This window comes from Cryptotermes secundus, unplaced genomic scaffold, assembly GCF_002891405.2.
Source record: "Cryptotermes secundus unplaced genomic scaffold, Csec_1.0 scaffold131, whole genome shotgun sequence".
NCBI classification, from domain to species: domain Eukaryota; kingdom Metazoa; phylum Arthropoda; class Insecta; order Blattodea; family Kalotermitidae; genus Cryptotermes; species Cryptotermes secundus.
Genome location: NW_019742552.1, coordinates 884,300 through 905,948, shown reverse-complemented (window position 1 = coordinate 905,948; position 21,649 = coordinate 884,300). Strand labels below are relative to the sequence as shown.

At 37.5% G+C, this 21,649-nt stretch overlaps 1 protein-coding gene across 1 annotated transcript in view; it reads right to left on the bottom strand.

The window, feature by feature from the left end:
• The window catches only part of LOC111873288 (dynein heavy chain 3, axonemal), a 212,089-nt gene that overhangs the window by 183,171 nt on the left and 7,269 nt on the right, over window positions 1-21,649 (bottom strand). Inside the window, exons 4-9 of the mRNA XM_033755038.1 lie at window positions 20,198-20,322; window positions 11,297-11,435; window positions 9,535-9,626; window positions 5,769-6,038; window positions 4,552-4,680; window positions 1,085-1,280 (exon numbers count right to left, since the gene is read on the bottom strand). Coding sequence (XP_033610929.1) covers window positions 1,085-1,280; window positions 4,552-4,680; window positions 5,769-6,038; window positions 9,535-9,626; window positions 11,297-11,435; window positions 20,198-20,322 — 951 coding nt within the window. The remainder of the gene's footprint in view (window positions 1-1,084; window positions 1,281-4,551; window positions 4,681-5,768; window positions 6,039-9,534; window positions 9,627-11,296; window positions 11,436-20,197; window positions 20,323-21,649) is intronic.

The following is a 21,649-nucleotide window of genomic DNA, read 5'->3' as shown; positions in this document are numbered from 1 at the left end:
AAACTAGGAATTAGAGAAATACAGTACTGCTGTTGCAACAATTAAAGAAATTAGATGGAACGGTGAGGACATAATGGGCAATTCAGCAGGCAGAATGAAACTGGGAAGATCCAGACTGGGATGCCTGGAAGATGCAGAGAACGATTTACGAGAGATGAAAGTGGAGAGGGGGCAAAAGGCAAATAATGTATAAGAATAACCATCTGTTGAGGAAAACAAGGTTCTTAGAGGACTGTAAAGACAAGAAGGATGAGAATATGCATGCATTTTTACATGACCAGGATGGCTAGATGTTGAGAATCAATTATGAGAGCTGAAATTGAAGATATGGGGCAAAAGGCACATAATATAGAAAAACAGGAATCTATCATTAGGAGACCCATGTTCTCAGAGGACTGCAGGGCCAAGGAGGATGAGAATTGTATGGAATTTTAGGTTTGCTTGCTGTTTCAAATCCATAGTGGTGATGTGACTGGAAGCGAAGAATGAATTGTTATGGTGTACAGATGGTTGAAAATTTTATTTTAATAATTACATGTAATTTATGAATTCCACTTACTTATATCTTCAGTTATTTAGAAAAAAAAAGTAAAGATATAAATTCTTTAAATTTTCTAGTTATGAAATTAATAATTTTGAAGTTAGTCACCAGTAAATGATTTTGTCATGGTGGAGTGAAGTCAACACAGTTTCTCCTTCTGAATGATTTTTGAAACCAACCGACCAACCAACCAGCTCCATGGAGCTAAGTCCTTCTTGAGAATCCACCAGTTTCTCAGCTACTCAAGAATTTCCCAATGTTTTATGGAACTCAAAAATTCATTACCATGTTCACAAGAGCCCAAGAGTGGTCTCTATTCTTAGCCAGATCAGTCCAGTCCATACCACCCCATCCTATCTCTCCAAGATGAAAGATCTGTGAAATCCATACCATGTAGCAATTACAATGAATTATATATCTCACAGAAAACATGACAGAAAAAAATGAATACCTTGGGTTCTATAGGGAGCAAAAGATCTTATGAATCAAAGTCTTACAGACCAAATTTAGCACTTCACGTGCATTCAGAACAAAGTTACTTACTTTATACATCATGATTAAGTCTAGAAAATGGTACAGGGACTTCATAACCAGCTGGCGAATTTGCATGGACATAAGTGCACACACACAGTCAAAGAATAATTTAATTATCTTGAGTGATTCCCCTTCTTTTTCAGGCACTATATGACTCCAGCAATCCTTCATTTCCAGGAATATTTCTGCACACTGTGGTAACCACCTGCAGAGATACAAGTAACAGGAATTATCTATGATTTTATAAAGTAAAAAATACAGTTATTCAATCTATGTGAATATGAAGCCAAATGCTTACTTTTGCAAATAACAAAGGAGATAAACATCAGTTCACAAGGCAAGTTATCTTGTAAGTGCAGTTCCTTCTGCCCAATTTAAATATTAATACCAGAGTATAAATCTCAACAAAACCTCACTTTTTTCTTGTCAGTCCTGAAATTTATATTTTAAGTGAAGTGTCTGAAATCATTTTGCTTTGGAGCCACAAGTTACCAGGTGTGGTTACAGATTCATGACAAGAGTGCTCATATCTGCTGCTAGTTAAACGTCCATTTAGAATAGCATAGATAATGTCCTTACCTATTTCTAGTCAGCAACCTACATAAAAAAAACATGCCAAAATATTACATATTGTAGTACCCAAAAATTATGCTGGGGTTTTCTGAACACTCTCTTTGTAGTCTGTAATATATTTGTCCTGTGTTAAATATACTGACTGAATGTAACACAGCTAGTTTGGTTAGGGCTTCAAGTCAATGATTCATTTTGTTTCAGTGAACATTGCAAGTGTTCAATGCAGCTGTTAAAGAAAACCAAAATATATTAGACATACATCATGGCCGAGGAGAACGGGTAGTGTACATCCTAAGAGCTGACCTTCCATATCAAAGACATAGATGTGAGACCAAACACATCCTTCCATGCCAAAGGCTTAAATTCAGAACCAGTTGAATCCAATGCATATTTCTTTTACAAGTGCTGTAATTCCATAGCAAAGGCTGAGGTATCCATAATAAATTTCTCTTACATGTGCTGGAATTCAGTATCAAAGGTAAGCTCAAGCCAATGCAGTTATTTTTCACTTGCCTTCTCGTTAATCTCTGACAAAGTTAAAATATTTTTAATGTGTGGAATACAAGCTTAAAATTGCAGTGTACTCTAAGTCACTTTCCAAAGGATGATTTCAGGTTCAGTAGAATATCTTATAGCCTTACTAACTAGTCGCAGAACATGGGATAATTTCTCATATGGGTAATATATTATAATTGGGGCAGTATGGAGGGCAATTACTTTGGATTCCTTGACTAAAGGCAGATTCTCAATGGCATATTAAAAATGTAGAGCTATTACAAAACAGAAATAAATGCGAGATAAATCAATGTTCTTTAACATGGTCTTATGGAAGATAAATCAATATTCTTAGACATGGTGTTTATATCATTTGAACATTTAATTAACTTATCACAATCATGTAGAATAAATAACAGTTTGATGAGGTCAGAGGAGAATATATCATATTGTGTTTGTGTGCTGCATATGGCTTTTTATCGTTCACCCTTCTACAATATGGTACCAGTTTACATATATTGTAGCTATCAAATGTGACTCAATATTATTACTGTCTTATGTATCAGTGACTAAGATGTTGGTTTGGATTGGTAATTAGATTTATTAACCACCTACAGATCATAACTACAATTAATTATTACACTATTACTGATTTTCACACTACAAAGCTAATCTCTTCAATCTAGCTTCACTAGTCTTCATGGATTTATAACACAGGAATTTTAAGTCTCACTTAATCACACACACTCCCAATATCGATGTACTACAACATATGTGATGTCACACTAAGTCTTCTAATTCTTCTGGCCACACTGGTGTTCTCTTGCAACTTCAGAACTCAAGTGAAGTCCATCTATTACTCACTCCTCCAGCTTACATTCGACTGCAAACAACCTACATTGTTCTCTATAAACCTTTGATGCAGACCTACAGAAAACACGTCATGTGGTCACTATCCAATGTTGTTTGATGTCATCACCTATGTGGAAGTGGGTTTACTGAGCCGTTGCTTAAAAACGGGTTGCATAACTCCGTTGTTCCACTGCCGCTTGGCGCAGACGACACAGAAACACAGCCTCATCTATTATTACCTACTTAATGTGGATATCTACAGATCAAAATACATTGTGTAAGATTTGAGGCTTTCACGGCGGTGACTATGAAGAAAGCAGTCTTCTGGGATTTGGCACCGTGTATATGTGGTGTTAACCGACGTTTTGGAGGAACGTATCACCTCCATCTTCAGGGTAGAAGAAAAAGTATAAGAAATCTGCAAGCGACAAGACCGTGACTCAGTCTGCTTTTACCGTTCTCACGGTCTTGTCGCTTGCAGATTTCTTATACTTTTTCTTCTACCCTGAAGATGGAGGCGATACGTTCCTCCGAAACGTCGGTTAACACCACATATACACGGTGCCAAATCCCAGAAGACTACTTTCTTCAAAATACATTGATTTAAACTTCCATGTTTTCCCAACATTTTGATGCCTTGCACTCTTATATACAAAGTACCTCATGTTTGACTTGTAATAAAAATAACTACAATTATAAATATACATATTCACATATGAAGTTTTGGGTATTTCAGATCAGAGAGTGAAGTATATGGACCAATATTTTACTCGTAGCATTTAAGACAGTAAATGGCGCAACCTTAGCCGACAAAAGAAAAAATGGAGCATTTGGTGAATGAGAACTGGCAGGGAAATCAGAGCTCTTGCATAAAGCCTGCCCCTGTTCCATTTTGTTCACTACAAATCCCATATGAACTGACCTGGGATAGAAACCAGGATATAACAGTGAGAAACCACTAACCTCATGAGCTATGGTATGGCTTTCCATGCACCATACATAGTTGCCGAATGAAAGAGAGTGAAAATTACTGGAACACTATGCAACTCACTCAAATAATATGAAACTGATAGAATCAAAATCTGCTTCTTTTTCTTCTGCAGAACCTGAATCATTCAGTATCTTAATATTAATGAGAGTTGTTCAAATGGAAACTTTCTGAGAATTGTTCTGAAGGAAGGATCAGAGGTCATTAGAAACAATTCCATGGCCATTGAGGCAGGCATCCCTTTGATAAACCAGCTGAGAGATTACATCCAAAATGAACTCTTTGGGCTATTGTCAGAACCACTGCACCACCACAGCAGTGCTGTCTTTATCTGGGTCAATTTATGGCCCTTCAGTGCTTTCGTTAGAGGCACAAACACAACCAAGCATACAAGTGAGTTTCATTTGAACCCATATACTGTTTCCAAGGATTTCAGAATGTCTGTATTTAACGCCTCTAAGAGTAATTCCTCCCTCTCATGCCAAGGTATCTAAAGTGGTCTCTTCCCTTAAATATTACCTGTGAAAATGTCACCAGCCATTTGTCGTGAAGCACTCTTGTTACTTACCGAGACAAAAGAACATTCCTAGATTCTTTACAGTAATTGTCTACTGCAGTCTCTAGTGTTTTGGCCTCAAGAGGAGGAGGAAACTCTTTCCTCAACTGATCTACTGACACAATAACCATGCTGGAATATCTGAAAATGATAAACAGTGAACCTGTTACTGCCAGTGATACATACAGTGAAATTATCAGTAGACAGGCTTAAAGAGTTTATAGTTTTTAACTTATATTTCTTACACAAACAATCCTTATTAACCACTGTCCTTTTGTCCTTCAGTTACCTCCTCCATTTGCTCTCCATTTTTAAGACTAAGCTTATTCAAAACCATTTTCAGCAGAGCTGAAGAATTTTTTTAAGTCAGCATAAATATTACATGCAGAATGGGTCTAATAATCTAAACTGCACTGAAAATAAAGTCACTGCACAATAATTATTCTGTCTTTGGAATAAATTAATTATTTTAACCAGGACATTCCCAAGTCTGAGATACAAAATGATGTATAAATATAATGTGCCTCACTGGGATCAATGAGAAATTGATCCCTTGTCATCTCTTATGCTGCAGCTTCACCATGTATTATGAACAACGTGAAATGGATATTTGGAGTTAAGTTTCAAGACCAAAACTTTTATGACAGAAAATTGATTTAACATAGATGTGTGTGTATGACCAGCTATACAGTATTAGTGCTATAAAGCTGTATTTATTCTAAACACAAAAGACTAAAAAAATGTATACAGTATATATAATGTGTATGGAATATATTGGACAATGATCACAGATAAAGAATAAAACTGTATAGCTAACTGAATACTTTGATATATTGGGTTTTTGGACTTTATCCATCGTCCTGGTTTTTAAGATAACTAAGGTCCAGTGATTGAGGCTAGCTCTTTCTAACGGACCCAACAGAACAGGTTTTTTTTTTCACCTGAGGACGGAAACAGATCCAGTTTCCGAAACGTCGTGTTTTTATTAGTTATCTTAAAAACCAGGACGATGGATAAAGTCCAAAAACCCAATATATCAGTGTGTTATACACCATTGTCAGAATCCTATAGTAACTAACTGAATACTTATTTTTTAAAAATAACTTCTATTGTTAATGATGATGATGACAAAATGAAATGTACTTATACTGGGTCTGAACAATATTTACTGTTATCTGAGTTTACAATTTTTCTTAGCACCATCTCATTTCAGAAATTTGAATACTCACTGAAATTCCCATAAATCCCTCAGGCATAATAAAATAGGATTTACAGTGAAAAGTTTATGACATAACACATGACTGGATATCACAAAAGTACTATGCCATGGAACTGGAGCTCGTATGGCAATTGATGGATAACTTGTAGGATAGGTGTGAATGTTCAGATATTTCCTTTCCTCAGGATCCAGTAGGATGTAATCCAATATAGCTTTGCGAAGACTCAAATTATAATCGCTTATGATCTCGGTTTCCATTTCATCCAATAAAGAGCAGTATCTGAGAACAAAGTAATTCCACGTCATTAATCCCGAGATCATGCGTATGTCATACACTGTATTTGCATACAAATGTTTCACAAATTTTTCAGTATGAATTCTGTCAAGATGCAGAAGGCCTGTATCCTATCTGTGTACAAATCAGATACATGGTGCAATCCAAAAGTTCCCGAAATATATTAATAAAAACAATTACATCTTACCTAGATCTTATTCTGCACCATCACCTTCAAAATAGTCCCCTTGGGAGCGCATACACCGATCCCAGTGTTTCTGCCACTTTTCAAATGTATCCTGGAAGTCTTTCTTTGTTAGGGTGTTTAGTACTGTCTGCGTTTCCACTTGAATTTCATCAACGGTATCAAATCTTCACCCTTTCAACTTGATTTTCATCTTGGGGAACAGAAAGAAGTCGCATGGAGCTAAGTCTGGCGAGTATGGTAGGTGGGGAACAACTGCCATCTTGTTTTTAGCCAAAAATTCCTGCACAAGGTAAGCCCTATGCGGTCGTGCGTTGTCATGGTGGAGTACCCAGTCGTCCGTGTGCCACTTCTCTGAATGGTTTCTCCTCATGTCCTCCCTCAAACGCCTTAGAACATCGTGATAGAACTCTTTATTGACTGTCTGACCAGGAGGGACAAACTCCTTATGAACAATCCCGTCAATATCAAAAAAACAGATCAACATGGACTTAATGTTGCCCTTGACTTGTCGAGCTTTTTCTTGGCCGAGGTGAAGAAGGGCTCTTCCATTGCGACGACTGCTGCTTGCTTTCAGGGTCATAGCCATAAACCCAACTTTCGTCACCAGTGACAACCTTCGAAAGAAAGTTTGGATCCTCTTGAAGCTGTTGCTGAAGTTCCCTGCAGACTTCCAAGCGATGCTGCTTCTGTTCATTTTGCAGCAGTCATGGCACAAACTTTGCCGCAATCCTCCTCATGTTCAGTTCCTCTGATAAAATTCATTGACATGTACCACAACTTAGTCCCAAGGTGTTACAGAGGTCTTGGATGGTCAGTCTATGATCTTGCAGAATCAGATCCCTAATTTTCGCGACATTTTCTGGTGTTTTGCCCGTTGACGGCCGTCCCAAACGATCGTCACCATCATTCAATGTTCGGCCATTTTTGAAACGCTTATATCAGTTGTAAGTTTGTGTCTGGCCTAAACTGTTTTCACCAAAAGCTTGCTTCAACAGTTGGTGCGTTTCTGCAGCAGTTTTCCCAAGTTTGAAACAAAACTTTATACAAACACGCTGCCTCTCCGGTCAGCCATCACAAAACCGCAAACTCACGGAAACACAACAATGGAAATACGTTCACCAACAATAAACCCAACCACTCAACTCGACACCGCTTGCCACACTGATTCAAGAAGGATGTGCGAGGAGACACCTAGCGGTATTTCGATGTACTCATAACCATTCATGCGCAAAATTCAAATTTTGGTAACTTTTGGATTACCCAACGTACTTACAAAAACTAAACTTTCATGTTACGACTATGTTAAGGATGATTACTGCAACAGGAAAAGGGGCAGACATTTTCAAAATAATAAAACACTACAAAAGGCAATTTGGAATGACCATGGACTTCAAACAAATATTCCTTGACTTCATGTTCATAACAAATTTTATATTTATTTGGTCATGGGCATCAAAACAAAGTATATAATTTTTCCACACATAAAAGGATTACCATAATCTGTTCCAGGACTTCTGAATGCAAGAAAATGAATGCTTTACTTTTTCAGCTATAAAGATGATTTTCCATTGACTTTCACTGCTAATAAGTGTATACTAGAATAATTATTATTATGCATTAATTCCATCAAGTAGTTCTTTCTGAAAAGCTAATGGCCACTCAGCTGGTCAAGAAGTTCCTCACATTCATGAGACTCAAATATTCATTACTGTAATCGGAGAACTCACTGGAGCTTACGACTGGTCCCTTCCCTGAGACAAATGAATACAGTCCACACTCTCGTACCTTACTTTTAAGATCTATTCTAATATTCTGATCCCATCTACACCCAGGTCTTTCAAGAAAAGTCTTCCATTCAAGTTTTCAATTAACCCTTTGACGTGGTCATTTAAATTCCGCGGCCGCGGCTCCTGCGGTAATATATTCAGCCGGCCATTTAAATTTTGCTCGAAAATTATTTATTCATCATTGTTCTTAAATTCTATGAGATAGGAACATGAAACTTTCACTAAAATGATCTTAAAAGGTGGTTTTATAACCTTACCTTATAATATGAACCCCCTTTATATCTTCAATGGAAGCAGGTTGTTTAGTATTTGAGCAGTGAATGGTACGCTTTGAAGGATGAAACTTTCACTAAAATGATCTTAAAAGATGGTTTTATAACCTTGCCTTATAATATGAGCACCCGGTATCTCGGCTATGTAAGCAGGTGACGCCTTGAAGCATTAGTCTAAACACAGCGCTGGCTCAGATTCACCAAACCAATACTGCGTATCTTTACTTTTGCTTTTTTTTTTCTAACCACACTTCTGTGCGGCCCTGCCTTCTTCCCCGTGGGGGGAATACAAGTGGAAATGTCCCTCCGTGAGTCGTATATTTTGACAGATTAGCTGCAGTAAATTCAACCTTTGTGTTATCATAAGAAGGGTTTGGTGCTTCTGCGTTTCAGATTCCAACCTTTTCGGCTCCCCAGATGTCGTAGGGGTGACCACAGAATTCATGAATTTATTATAAGAACTGGCTGGTATATAGAGGAAGAAAGCAGAGCTTAGCTGGCTCAAAAAAAATAGTTATGGTCATCCCTCGAAACGACCACCAAGGTCAGTACGATAAAATGGCGTCAACTGGAGCGATAATGAGTACTTTTCCCTCCCCCACACACATCCGTATCGTCTCAGGGGGTGACCACAGTGTTCTGCCTTAAATTGTGGCGTTTTTCTCAGAACTGGGCCTTTGTACTGTGCGAAATCAATGGATCATGCGAGAATAAATTTCTGGACAACCCTATTCTAAGAATTCCAGTTGAGTGTGTCAATGTGGCCAGCTCAGGGCAATATGATATCATATACAACAGTAAACATCACGTCTCTTCTGTTTATATCTTCAAAGCAAAGAAAACACGCTTTCATAACAGTACAGCTAGAAACCGCTCGCCAGAACCACAGGAACTTTGCTGCAAGACAGGCATATGTAACGATGACTTGGCGCAGATAAAGTCGTGTCTTATTTATACTCTGTTCTACTGACAACAGGCCAGCGAAAAATCTAACAATCTACAGCAAAACCATCAATTATTATGGGCGTTATAACATAGGTGTGCAGCTGAACGAAACATACACGTCGAACCCCCCCAGACGATTTAAATCCCTGACGAAACATACACGACGAACCACGGCAACGGGTTAAAATATTGTACACATTTATCTCACCTTCTATCTTTGTTTTCTCCTCAGTATGAGAAAGCAGGCTATGCTACCATGCATTGCAACAAGAAACAGAATAAAGACTCACTTTCCTTGAAATAAATGCTTATCGGCTACTCTCTTCTTAGCTTCACATAATAGATCCTGTGGATATAGTTCTACCATGTCATCCATGATACCCTGAAAAAGTCCGATGTATTTATCTGTCTTCATAAGGTAAATTCCTTCTATAATTTTCCAGTAGCTTGCTTCAAAATAATGTACCAACAGCAATAAATGCAACTAACCCAGCTAATATACACAGACTAATTCAAAGTCCTATGGCCACCTTTTAGGAAGTTGTTGAGTACATAATTTGGAGCTGAAAAGTAAGAAAATCACCTGGCCAATTCACCATTGTTTTAGAGTTACAGAGTTTACAAATTTAGTGTATTAACACGTGGTGGAGCCTTCAGAATATCCCAAGGCATAGATTATGCAGCAATCATTTATGGCTCAAATTACTTCTGAGGGCAAATAGCAATAACAGTGGAATGAGATGGCACGACTTGCTAATATGGAACTTGCCAATATATATTTTATATATGGTATGGAAATGCTACAGATGTATATGAAACGAATGTCAGCTTTGGTATCCAAATTTGAGGAAACACAGCAGGCTTGCATTTGCAATTGTACATTGCAATCTTTAATACACGTATTAAAGATAAGCAGCGACACACACAGAGAGAACCTACACAGAACAATACCTGAACAGTGATTAAACAAGAAGTAGCCGCTGCAGCACTATAGACATAGGGCGTGTACCCCGAGAATATTTAATTTTTAAACATTTGGAAAAAGAAAAGAAGATTTATAGACATTTTAATTTGAATTGAAGTTTTAAAAAAGTGCAAATTTTAGAAATCAAATTGACGCGTGTAGGTTAACAAAGATTTTATACATACATACAATTGGAAAGACTGGTGATTTTAAATTTTAAACTACGGGCAGTGTAGCAGCTACGTAAGAATACACACCTGATGATGGCCATTTAGGACCGAAACATGTAGTGTGGAGGAAGGGAAGAAGAAAGGACTACAATAAAATTGTTGCACTTAAGACAGAGTTTGTCTCATAGAAATTACACACAATAAGATATCACAAAGATGCTTGTTATAGATCTGAAATGCCTACTTGCCACAGCATACAAATAAAATCACTTAAAGGAAACCTGAACTACTTGCTGTTAAGAAGCGTTCATTGCAATAATTGGTATTTATTAAAACAAATATTCAAAAGGCAAGAGACTAAAGTTGTCATTATATTTAATTGATCACCACAACATGAAGACATATGGGGAGCGAGAATATACTTCTATACATTTCTTATCTCGGCACTAAATGGAGGTGATTGGTCTGAGTCAAGTTCTGCTGGTTAACCACAGAGAGCTTCAGGTACACACTGGATAGGATGCATCCCACAGGTAGTCTGGGCACTGTGGAGAAAAAATAAATCTCTTGCCTCTGCTGGAAATCAAAGCCTGTTCCTTTGTCATCCAGCCAATAGTCTATTTGCTACACTGACAGAGCTACTCAAGCTCTGGAACAAAAGACCTGAAAGGGTTACAACTCAAGTTTGAATGACACGCTGATTACAAGTACAAATTTAAAATATGGATTACAAAGTACATGGGAGAAATACAACTTAAGAATGTAACAGATCATTAATATTACTGATATTTCATTATGAGAAATAACTCATTCTCTGCATTTGAAGGAATTTGCAAATCTTGGTGACATTACTCCCAACAAATGGTGTTATATAAAATGAGTTTATTCTTTTCTTTACAGATTTCTGTATTTTGTTACCTCTGCAAGATAGTACTGTACACGGCGAATATCTTCTTCTCTTACCGGCAGACCTTGTTCACACTCAACGATATATTTAAGCATATTCAATTGATCATCAGGGTGGATTGGTTCTGCAGCTTCCAGTTGGGCCAATAACCTAAAGCAAATTCATACTGATCACACAAAATGCAATATATTTCACAGCACATCAGATTATGAGGACATGTCAGATAATTATATCTCAGCTTTATGACTTATTTACATATGTAAAATTTAGTGCAAGAAATTATATGCAGTACATATATGTCCATGATGTGTATTTATGCTAACCGTCTTACAGTGCACACAATTTCATCTTTCTCTTCACTTTTACACTACATGTTTCGGCACTAATGTGCCATCTTCAGGTGTTTCTCTATCCACGTCAAACTACTGCACTGCATGCCATGACATCTCCATCATAAAATGACTAAAATGTGTATTCGTCATGTATAACAATAAATTCTAAATATTAAAACCTTTCAGGATTCGTCATTCATACGTCGTATCTCAAATGCGCAAGTCACGCCAATTCTCCTCTATGGGAGCCCTCTTCCTACATTCATGCGTATATTGTGCTCTGTGTTGTGTCTTTCTCTTATGACTGCGTGCATTGTACACATGAATGTAGGAAGAGGGCCCCCATAGAGGAGGATTGGAGTGACTCAAGTATCTGAGTTACGACGTATGGATGGCGAATCCTGAAAGGTTTTAGTATTTATAATTTATTGTTATACATGATGAATACACATTTTAGTCGTTTTATGAGGGAGATGTCATGGCATGCAGTGCAGTAGTTTGACGTGGATAGAGACACACCTGAAGATGGCACATTAGTGCCATCTTAGTGCCATTTAGTGTTACTAAATGCCATGTGCAAATGTGGGACATCGGCTAAGGAGACACAATTAGGCTTCAGCCCCAGTGTGGGTGTCTTGCTTGGTCTCTGAGGTCACACTGAGTCAACTAGAGCTTTTGTCTAGTGATTGGGTGTCCCATCGCTATATTTGGCAAAGAGTGATTCTGAAATTCAATTACTTGAATTGAAGCTAGATGTGAACATCGCTTTTTAAAAATTGTGAAGGAATTTTATACTTTTGAAAGACCTGTCACGCAAGTTAGATTAAATTTATTGTCCTACATATCATGCAACATGCCAGATTTACTGTTACAGAAAGGATATGCGTACTCATGGAAAAATTTGTAATTTATATAGGGATAAGATTCTTAAATTCATAAGAATGTGTACACAGATGTTCAGTTTTCTACTGAATGATCTTGAGAATGGCCTAATAAAAGAAAAAAAAAAACAAGTTTCTAGCAGCTGATATTACGAGAGGAGCACCTACTTGTAATAATCAGGTAAGATAAAAAAAAGTCAGTTTTGCAATTTTCACACAATGTAATAGTTTATTTCTAAAATAATTCTTGTTGTGAATGCAATACTAAGACCAAAGAATGAAGACATAGTAACCATACAAAGAAGAATTCAAAATATTAGAACATAAAATACAAAAGAATAAAATGTAGATATCTAGTAATCTGATCTTTATAATGGCATCGGCTGTTCAATCTCTGGCCCCAAAGGCTGCTGAGTGTTTAAATCATTTGCAATTATAAAAGTATTTAAGGCAATGCACATGTGAAAATTGAAAAATCTATAGTTTTCATTGGATTTGTTTGAAATTTACATCATTTGTTTAGCATGCGAATATGACCTACAATACCAACTTTCAGATTTTTAGCTTTAATAGCTTCTGAAATATTAATTTTTTAATATTTCTACAGTAATGCGCAAAATAAAATGCCCTCCATGATGCAAATTCATTTCACATTTCCCACTTTCTTTATGTGCTTTATGCCAACTTGCATATTCTACAGAATTCAATATCTTCTGTTGTTGAACACAAATTCCATAGTATTTAGACATTACTTCAGAGTCTATGACTAGCCTTGTCAGTACATCTATTACTGGCCCTATGCCATATGCGGAGGAAAAGCCCCTTTTTTGCCAGGTGCCATCATAGGAGACTGTATGTCAATAATGTCATCCTCACTCAGGCTTGGATCAGTGGCAATATAAGACTGGTGAACAACAGTCTGAGCCTCCTGCAACACAGTGTGATGTATGAGTATTCCTGTATTTCCTTTTGTTGTTTGCAACAAATGGGCATTGTATGAGGAAGCATTGATTAGTGGCATGCTCAGGCCCATGCAGAATTTTTCCATTTCAGCATGACCCTTACCTAATGATAAAAGAGTGTTTACCATTTTGCAGTTCACTTCAAATGGAGGTCAGCTTGATTCGGTGCATTCAACCCTGGAACTGGTATAATTTTCACAGTAGGTAATGTAACAAGCTGTACATGTTACAGCTACTTTAGCTGCAAGTGCATGAATTGAGAAAATTCTATTTTCAAATCACTTCCCCAAAAGTGCCACACTTTACTCCTTTACATATTTGCTGCCAAAAGCTGGAATGGACTAATACATAATCAGAATTAGGCATATCATTTAGATACTCACTGTCTTGGGCAGCATCAACTCTTTTGTCAGAGAAAAACAAATAGCTTTGTCTGGGATGCACATGCCTGGGAAGATGATGCTGTCTGGGATGCATATCCCTGTGAAGATGATGCTGAAGAGAAATTCTCTATCAAAGCACTTTCATTTCTTCCACATACTTCAGTTCCGTTTGCTGTTGTTTCTTCCATCTCTTGGCTACAAAATTTTTAGCCAACAAACTTCTTTTGGTTGGTCTCTTTCCTTTTAGCCTTTTATCTGGCAACCTATTCATGTTGTATATACTATGTACCCTTGAAAATAAACACTGACCTAACCTACACTAAATTATAGAAAAACTCTGCCTAACTTATTTTAAATAATACTATTTACCTAAATAACTGAATAAAACTGAATGAACTATTAAAGAGAATATAACACAAATAAAAATACATAGCACGCTTATCCACAACCACGAAACCACGATTCTCAACAACTAAAACACAATAACGAAATTAGCGGTACATATGCGCAATTGATGCTCAAAAGTTTCCCTCCGAACATTAACAGGTTGGCCACAACACTAAAGTTCCCTATGGTACAAAAAGGAGCAAAATTCAAATTGATAGATGTGTGGTATACTGCCGAAACATGTACAGGCAAACCATGGGGGCGTGGCAGCTGAAACACGTGCGCAGATACATTTAAATGGCCACCTCGGGTCCATTTAAATGGTGCGAGACCAAAATAACTTTAATTTTACTAAATAGCAAAATATGAACTATTTTATTACACAAAAATAAAAATCTGCAATTTTTCATAACTTTTCTCCAAATTTCACAGATGCAATATCTTAACGATACAGCTGGATAATATGACCTTTCAGGAAATAAAATATTATGAGGATATGTATTGGTAGCACTTCTGAAGTTCGCTACTTCATTGAGAACTAGATCGTCAATTTTTAAAAAGTAAACAAAGTTTATGGGTTCAAAGAAGTGATTTCAAATGAGCAGTATTTTTTGAAGGATATTATCATTTTCCTCTTCAGCATCTTCATTCATTACAGTTACCCCTTTCTGTTCAAAGTTTCTACTGCTCTGTAGCCACAACCTTTGCACTCTGCTTCATCATGTTTGCTATTTCTGGAACTAGTTTGTTTCTTTTTGGAAGAAGTTGAGTTTGATAGCAATGTTGGGTGATTTGAAGGAGGAGCCCAAACTATGGGAAGTTCTTTATGAGAAGGACAATAAGAAAGTGATCTCCGCTGAGTTTCTTTGTCAGCTTCAACAGTAATAATATTTATATGACTTGCCTGTGACTGTAATAAGCATGAAGACCTGGTTAAAAATGACAATTGAAAGAAAAAATTTGCATGAAATCACAAACTAGAAATTGGTTCACCGATTTCAGTGGTATTATTCACAACTACTTCTGTTCACAACTTTCACTAAAACACCAGCAAAAAGAACATTACCCCAAATTGTATCTATGATGTATAGTAAACTAAATAATAACAAGCTGTTACATGAGCTTTACATTCTTTTTAATATCTTCCTTACAAAACTTCACTTAACACAATAACTTAATATTAATTTTCCTACTGTGAAATATTCTGAGGGTCATGTGATTTGCATGAGAACGTATATAACATTTATTGTTATTTGGAGACATTATGAGTTCAAAAGTCATAACCTCTTATGACCTTGTTGTCTGACAGCTTTGTCCACTCAGTACTTCATTGTAAAGTCACTGCACCATCCTTCCTATTAGACTTCTCTCTGTCTGCGCTGAGCTAACTTTCTGATTCACAGTATTTTTTGCATCATGTCTGCTTTAACACATGTCTACACTTGCCTTCCACACTTAACTAATGTTCATCACAGATAGTACTGTCTTCTTCTAGCCTTGCAGCCACGCTTTTATACATTATAACCTTGAGAATGTTCAGGTCTCATTGTGACTGACACAGCTTTCTGCTTCTCTGAAAGAGTCCAGAAAAAAAGTATAGAATATGGGAGATTCGATGTTTCAAGAGGCACAAGAAAGCTAGATGTGCCCCACCACACTCCTCTCTATCAGCTTCCCCAGTAATGCCCCCTCCTGAAGGCTGTTATCTCAAGTAGCTCCTAGATACAGAGTTAGTCTGTACTGCCATCACCTTTGCTCTTGATTGACAATGAATCCTGCATACTACGTCATCGATCCTGGCAATCACTTTGTAAGGCCTCCCAAGACTATACAGCTTAGGCAACATCCACTGGCCTGGATCAGGTAGTGCAAAAAAACCTGGTCTCCTTCCCTGAATCCAGTACAGTAAGCAATGTGGTCATAGTGGTCCTCCACCCTGTCACTTGTGATCCTCTCAAATGGCTTCCTGACATTACACTGGTGCATCAATCTCCTGTCTGGGGTCTTGACTTGCTGTGCAGACAAGACGTCTTACATTGGTGCCACCTATCAATGCTGCTCCTCATATGCAGCCAATAATAGCACTGACTAATTTTGCCTATTATTCTTTGGAAAATCAGATGTCCTTCTGAAGATTATTTATGGAGCTCTACAAGTACCCCCTTCCCCCCCCTTCCCTCTCTCTCTCAGAGACAGTCCTGCGGTGGTGGCAAATTTGTCATATGCCAGGCATGGATTTCCCCTTATACAGCCCTCGGTGTTTGCACTGCAACCAGTCAATGCAGCTAACTTCTTGGCTGTGAAAAGAGGGGAAGAGTAATCATGCATAATCATTTTCTCTGCAATGGCCCTTATTCACGTTTCTGCTAATGCTCTCTTGTGAGATGACCAAAGTTTCCCCACTGCCAGCATATTAGTCGCCCAGCCCTGTGAGGCTAGGTCCTTGGCGGCAATGTTTCCATGGGGGTTCCTGCCCTTACATCTCGCACGCTCACTGGTGGTTTGAATGTCTCCTTCGAAACTTCTAGCTCAAGGGCCTGATTAAAATCTACATTGAGTGATCTTTTGCTACCCATAAGGGATTGCTGCTTTGCTATCTGGATCATCACTACATCTATGGATATATAGGCTGCCTCCATCTGGATGAAGGGACTGATGGGTCAACTGCTGAACGATGACTACAAATTCCTGTAGAGGCTTGTTGCTCAACTGGGTCCTGGTTTTGATTTGTGACTGGTAGGTCACCACCAGCTGGTGGTCTCAGTAAAGAACCTCCAGCACCTCAATGATGTCTTTAAATTCTGCACTGGATGAGAATCTGTGCAGGATGCTGGCAGCTACCACTGCAGAACTGGGAGTAGATGTGTGGCCTTATCATGGGCCACCAAACTGCTGTGTTCAACCAGGTACTCAAACTGTCTATACAGTACTGTCCAAGACGTGAATCCGTCAAACTTCTGTGGCTTCATGGCGAATGTTTTGGCCCTGCACTTCCACAGCCTAAGACTTTGGCCTTTTGTTCCCAGGTCATGTCAAATCACTCACAAGTCTTGTCGTGTCAATTGCAGCTCACTATTGAATTCCTAGCAAATATTCAAGGCCTCCTGTTTAAGCATTACAATGACGCCCTTCAACTGTCTATCTAGTTATCTGTTATTGTTTCTTAGAAATTGCTATGGCCATCCTTTATACAATTTATATCACCTTATTTTTCTTTTGCAGACAGCTCGTACATCTTAACAGACCACCTGTTTGTCTTGATATGTTGCCAATTTGTCTTGGCTGATGCTAAATTCATCCTGGCGGGCCATCACTTGGTTTGGCCGGTGCTGATGTCCCTTATTCCTTATTTCTTCTTGCTTGACTGAGTTCTTTGCCAGCTCTGAACTTAGTCAATTACTCTAAAATTGCTTGCAATGCTGGATTCATCTTTGATTCGATTCATGACATGAATTTAACGTTTATCATAATCGGCCTCCATAGTCTAGGGGTAATGTTCCCACCTCATGACTCAAGGTATGCGGGTTCAAACCCAGCAGAGGTCGTGGAATTTTTAGGGGAGGAAAAATTCAGGGAACAAGTCCTCCGGGAGGGACTTTAAGCTGTGGGTCCTGTGTCATAGATTTACGGCACGTAAAAGATCCTCATGTCTCTAGGAGACCTGTGAGCAAAATTAGGCAACAATTTCCCTCCCAAGTAGTTTCCAGTGACTCTGGTAGATGGGGGAAATATCAGGTACCAACGACCGACCTCGTTGGCTGAATGGGGCTGATAGCACACACCAGTACCGGTATGGTATAGCTAAAGTAGAAATTAAAGGGGGACGCACAATGGGCCAATAACTGGTTTAAGTGCATGGGGAAACCCACCCCCTTTAATAATAATAATAGTAATAACGTTTATCATTAAATGAAACAGTTCCTGTCTCACTGATCATGACTAATTATATTCTTGACAACATATGGTGTTTTTACACAGGTTATTTCAATATAATTTAACTGCACTCTCCTCTTCTTCCTCTTCTTGCACTATTTCTCTTCTTCAACTGAAGTAACTTCTTGATTAACAGCACTCTTTGCATCACATCTGTGTTCACCTTCCACAATTACCAACATTCAACTCAGATTGTACTGTCATCTTCTGGCCTTATAATTACGGTTCATAACTGTGAGAATGTTCGAGTATCTGCGTAAATGACACAGTCTTCTGGGCCTCTGGAAGTGTTTAGAATAATGGGCAATTGATGTTTCAAAAAAACGCGCCCCACCACATCCTTCACTTAGCTTGTGTGACATTATTAACAGCTAGTTATTTTTAATTCTTATTATTATATAAATGGCATATTAATTACTAATTATTGTTAGCATCATAAGCCCTCAAGAACTGGAATGATCTGCCCACTATTAAATATATAGGCATACATATTAAATTTGTTTAGAAAAATAGTCTCTCTAAGAGCTTACTTTCTATGTTTAATTCATACACTACTTCTTCCCAGAGTTTCTTATTCTAGAATGGCGACGTTCTTGTGAATAGGATGATAAGTATCCCATAGAGCTCTTTTTTGGTAATCACTCAAGATAACTTGCTCTGGATATATTAATACTGAGTTGTCACTATAAATGTCACCAGTCAAATCCAATGTTTCAGTTCACTTAAAGTGAAACTATGTGACCCACCATGTGACAAATTCTTTAAGCACCAGTAATGGGGCCAGTCTCATTTCACTACATATATCAGTTTGCTCAGAGGAAGTCACCATGCAAGTCAGCAGATACAAGATACTCACCTCAGCAAACCATGCTTGGGCCATGCCCTTAGTAGTCTTATAAAAATTAGACTAAGCTTCTAAGACCATTCTTGAGACAGAATGTTTTAGTTAATAATGTGATTGTTCTGATAATGCCTTGTAAGAAATATTTTTTCCACAGTTACTTATGTGCCCTCAATTTAATTCTTGCGAAGGTAACTGACAATAGAATTAGCAAGAAAGTTATTTTTGTAGAAGACCACAATCAGCTGGTTTATGCCTGATGGAGCCTACATCAAGTCCTCATCAGGATTTCAGTGTATAAAAATTATTAAATATTAAGTATTTTTCCAGTGTCTAAAGTTTCTTGCCCTGCCTATTTTTTAGCTATTCAATTATATTTTTACTTGGTTCCTTCTTAAAAAATTTCCTTCACTTCAGCAATTCTCAGTTTTGACAATTTACTGATCTTCTAACATCTTTTTAAGATATTTAACAATAATGAAAGAGCCATTTGAGTTATGGTGCTTGAAATGTTAAATGTTAGGTTAATGATAAATGATGAATTGTAAGGGACTTGGAAAGAAGCAAGTGAAGTATATTTTTAATATTATTATGGTCTTCTTCAGACCTTGTCTGTGGTCTAGTGTTCAGAGTTCCTGCCTACAGATCCAGAGGTCCCGGGTTCGATTTCCGGCGCTGCCACATTTTCTGAGAATTAGTGGGTCTGGAACGGGGTCCACTCAGCCTCTTGAGGATAATTTCAGGGCTATTTCTAAGATATAGCGGCTCCGATCTAGAAAACCGAGATTAATGGCCGTGGGAATCCATTGCACTGACCACATGACACCCTCTACCGGCAAAAGTTGGCACTGACTTCGCTGACAAGCAGCAGTTGTTCTGTCAGTATAGTTGGCTTGCAGACTACGGACCATGGAGTTTATTTTTTGGATCATGGTCTTCTTCAGCAGTAACTAAAAAAGGATAAGGCAATTCTCTGCCAAATTATCCACCCATAATGTCACTCAAACCAGGCATATCCAGATTGAAAGTTTCATATATCACACAATTAACCATGAGAACTAAAAAAAAAAGTGGTGCTTATGACCTATTTCTGAAGCATTTTCCTAGTTACAAAACCATGAATAAATCTACTAGGTTAATCAGTATAAGGGTCTGTAGATTGCTTAGTAATAAACAAAGAGAGGAATACATACTGTGTCTGTACTTCATAGATTTGTTTCTTTTTCAGTTCCTTCTTCTGAGATGACTTTGTTTTCTCTTTTAGTCTTTTCTCTTCATTCAGGATCTTCTGTTCATGATACTTTCCAGTAAGCAGATCCTGTAAATTTAGAAAGAAAATTTGGCACATCATTGGTAACCTTACTTAGTGTGTAAGTTATAAAGAACAGCTCTACAGATTCACGACATTAATTGGTTCTTGTTATATCATAAATACAGGAATATGAAACACATCCTACTCTACAAACATGTAAATAATTTTAGCAATTTTTCAGTGTTAATTTCTACTAAAAATTTTACTCATAACTTCCATAATAAAGCTTTACAAGTAATGCTCATCTACATAATGCATTATTATTTATTTCTCCCACCATTCACACTGGCAATATAAATCATTTGCAACCATATCCAATGTCATGGACTCTACTTCATAAATCTTCATATTCTATGAGAAGAAGCAAAATTCAGTGACACATGACCCCCACATTCAGCCAGCCACGGGGCTTGGTTCAGTTAGACAGAGTAGCTCCAAAATGGTAATAGTTATTATGTATCATGCCGCTATTCTTATCTGTCATGTTGAATGAGTGTCTTCCTCTTTTCTTTTTTATAAAAATAAAAATAAAATGAATCAATATAATTCAGCATCAAGGAAGAAATAACACAAATTAGCCACAAAAGAATATAAACTTGAAATTGTAAGACCTATTGAATATGGAGAAGAAAACCAAATGCAATCAAATGCATGGATATGACTGGGTCTGACATTATGGCCATTTTGAAGAATAAGGAAAATATAAAGAGTCTAGCAAGACAGCATCATTGACATCCAAACAGACTGATAGAATTTAGCCACTCATACCTGACAAAGTAGAACTGTTTAGGTTTTACTGGTACAAAATGCATGTAAGGACAATAAGCTTGTGAGTAGAAAATTTAAACAAGCTGTGATCTTACTTTAAGAACTTATACCTAAGTACCTAGAGGAAATTGAAACGAACTTCCAAAAAGTTGGGCCTGGTTTAGGAGGTAAGAATTTGGTACAGCCTTCAGGGATGTATTCACCAGAGTCCCACAAAAGTCCCAGTGCTAATTCAGAGGTAGCAGAAAATTTTTAGGAAAACTTGAAAAAATTGTTGAGGAAGGAGTGTAGAATCTGCATAAAATATTTAACATCAGTGGAACTGGATTACTCTGGGAAAGAACACCCTTAAGAGAGAAGGAGTTCTAATTGACCATAAAGCTTTGAAGGACTGCTGACTTCGTTCACTGGTGGAAATGCAACAGGGGATTTTAAGTTGAAATCCATGCTCTTTCAAAAATCAGACTATTGAAGATCTTTGAAAAGTTTTGATGGGAGTAATCGTTTTTAATTTAGAAATTTAGATTAGATTAGATACAACAGTTCATAAACCTCTGAAATTCAT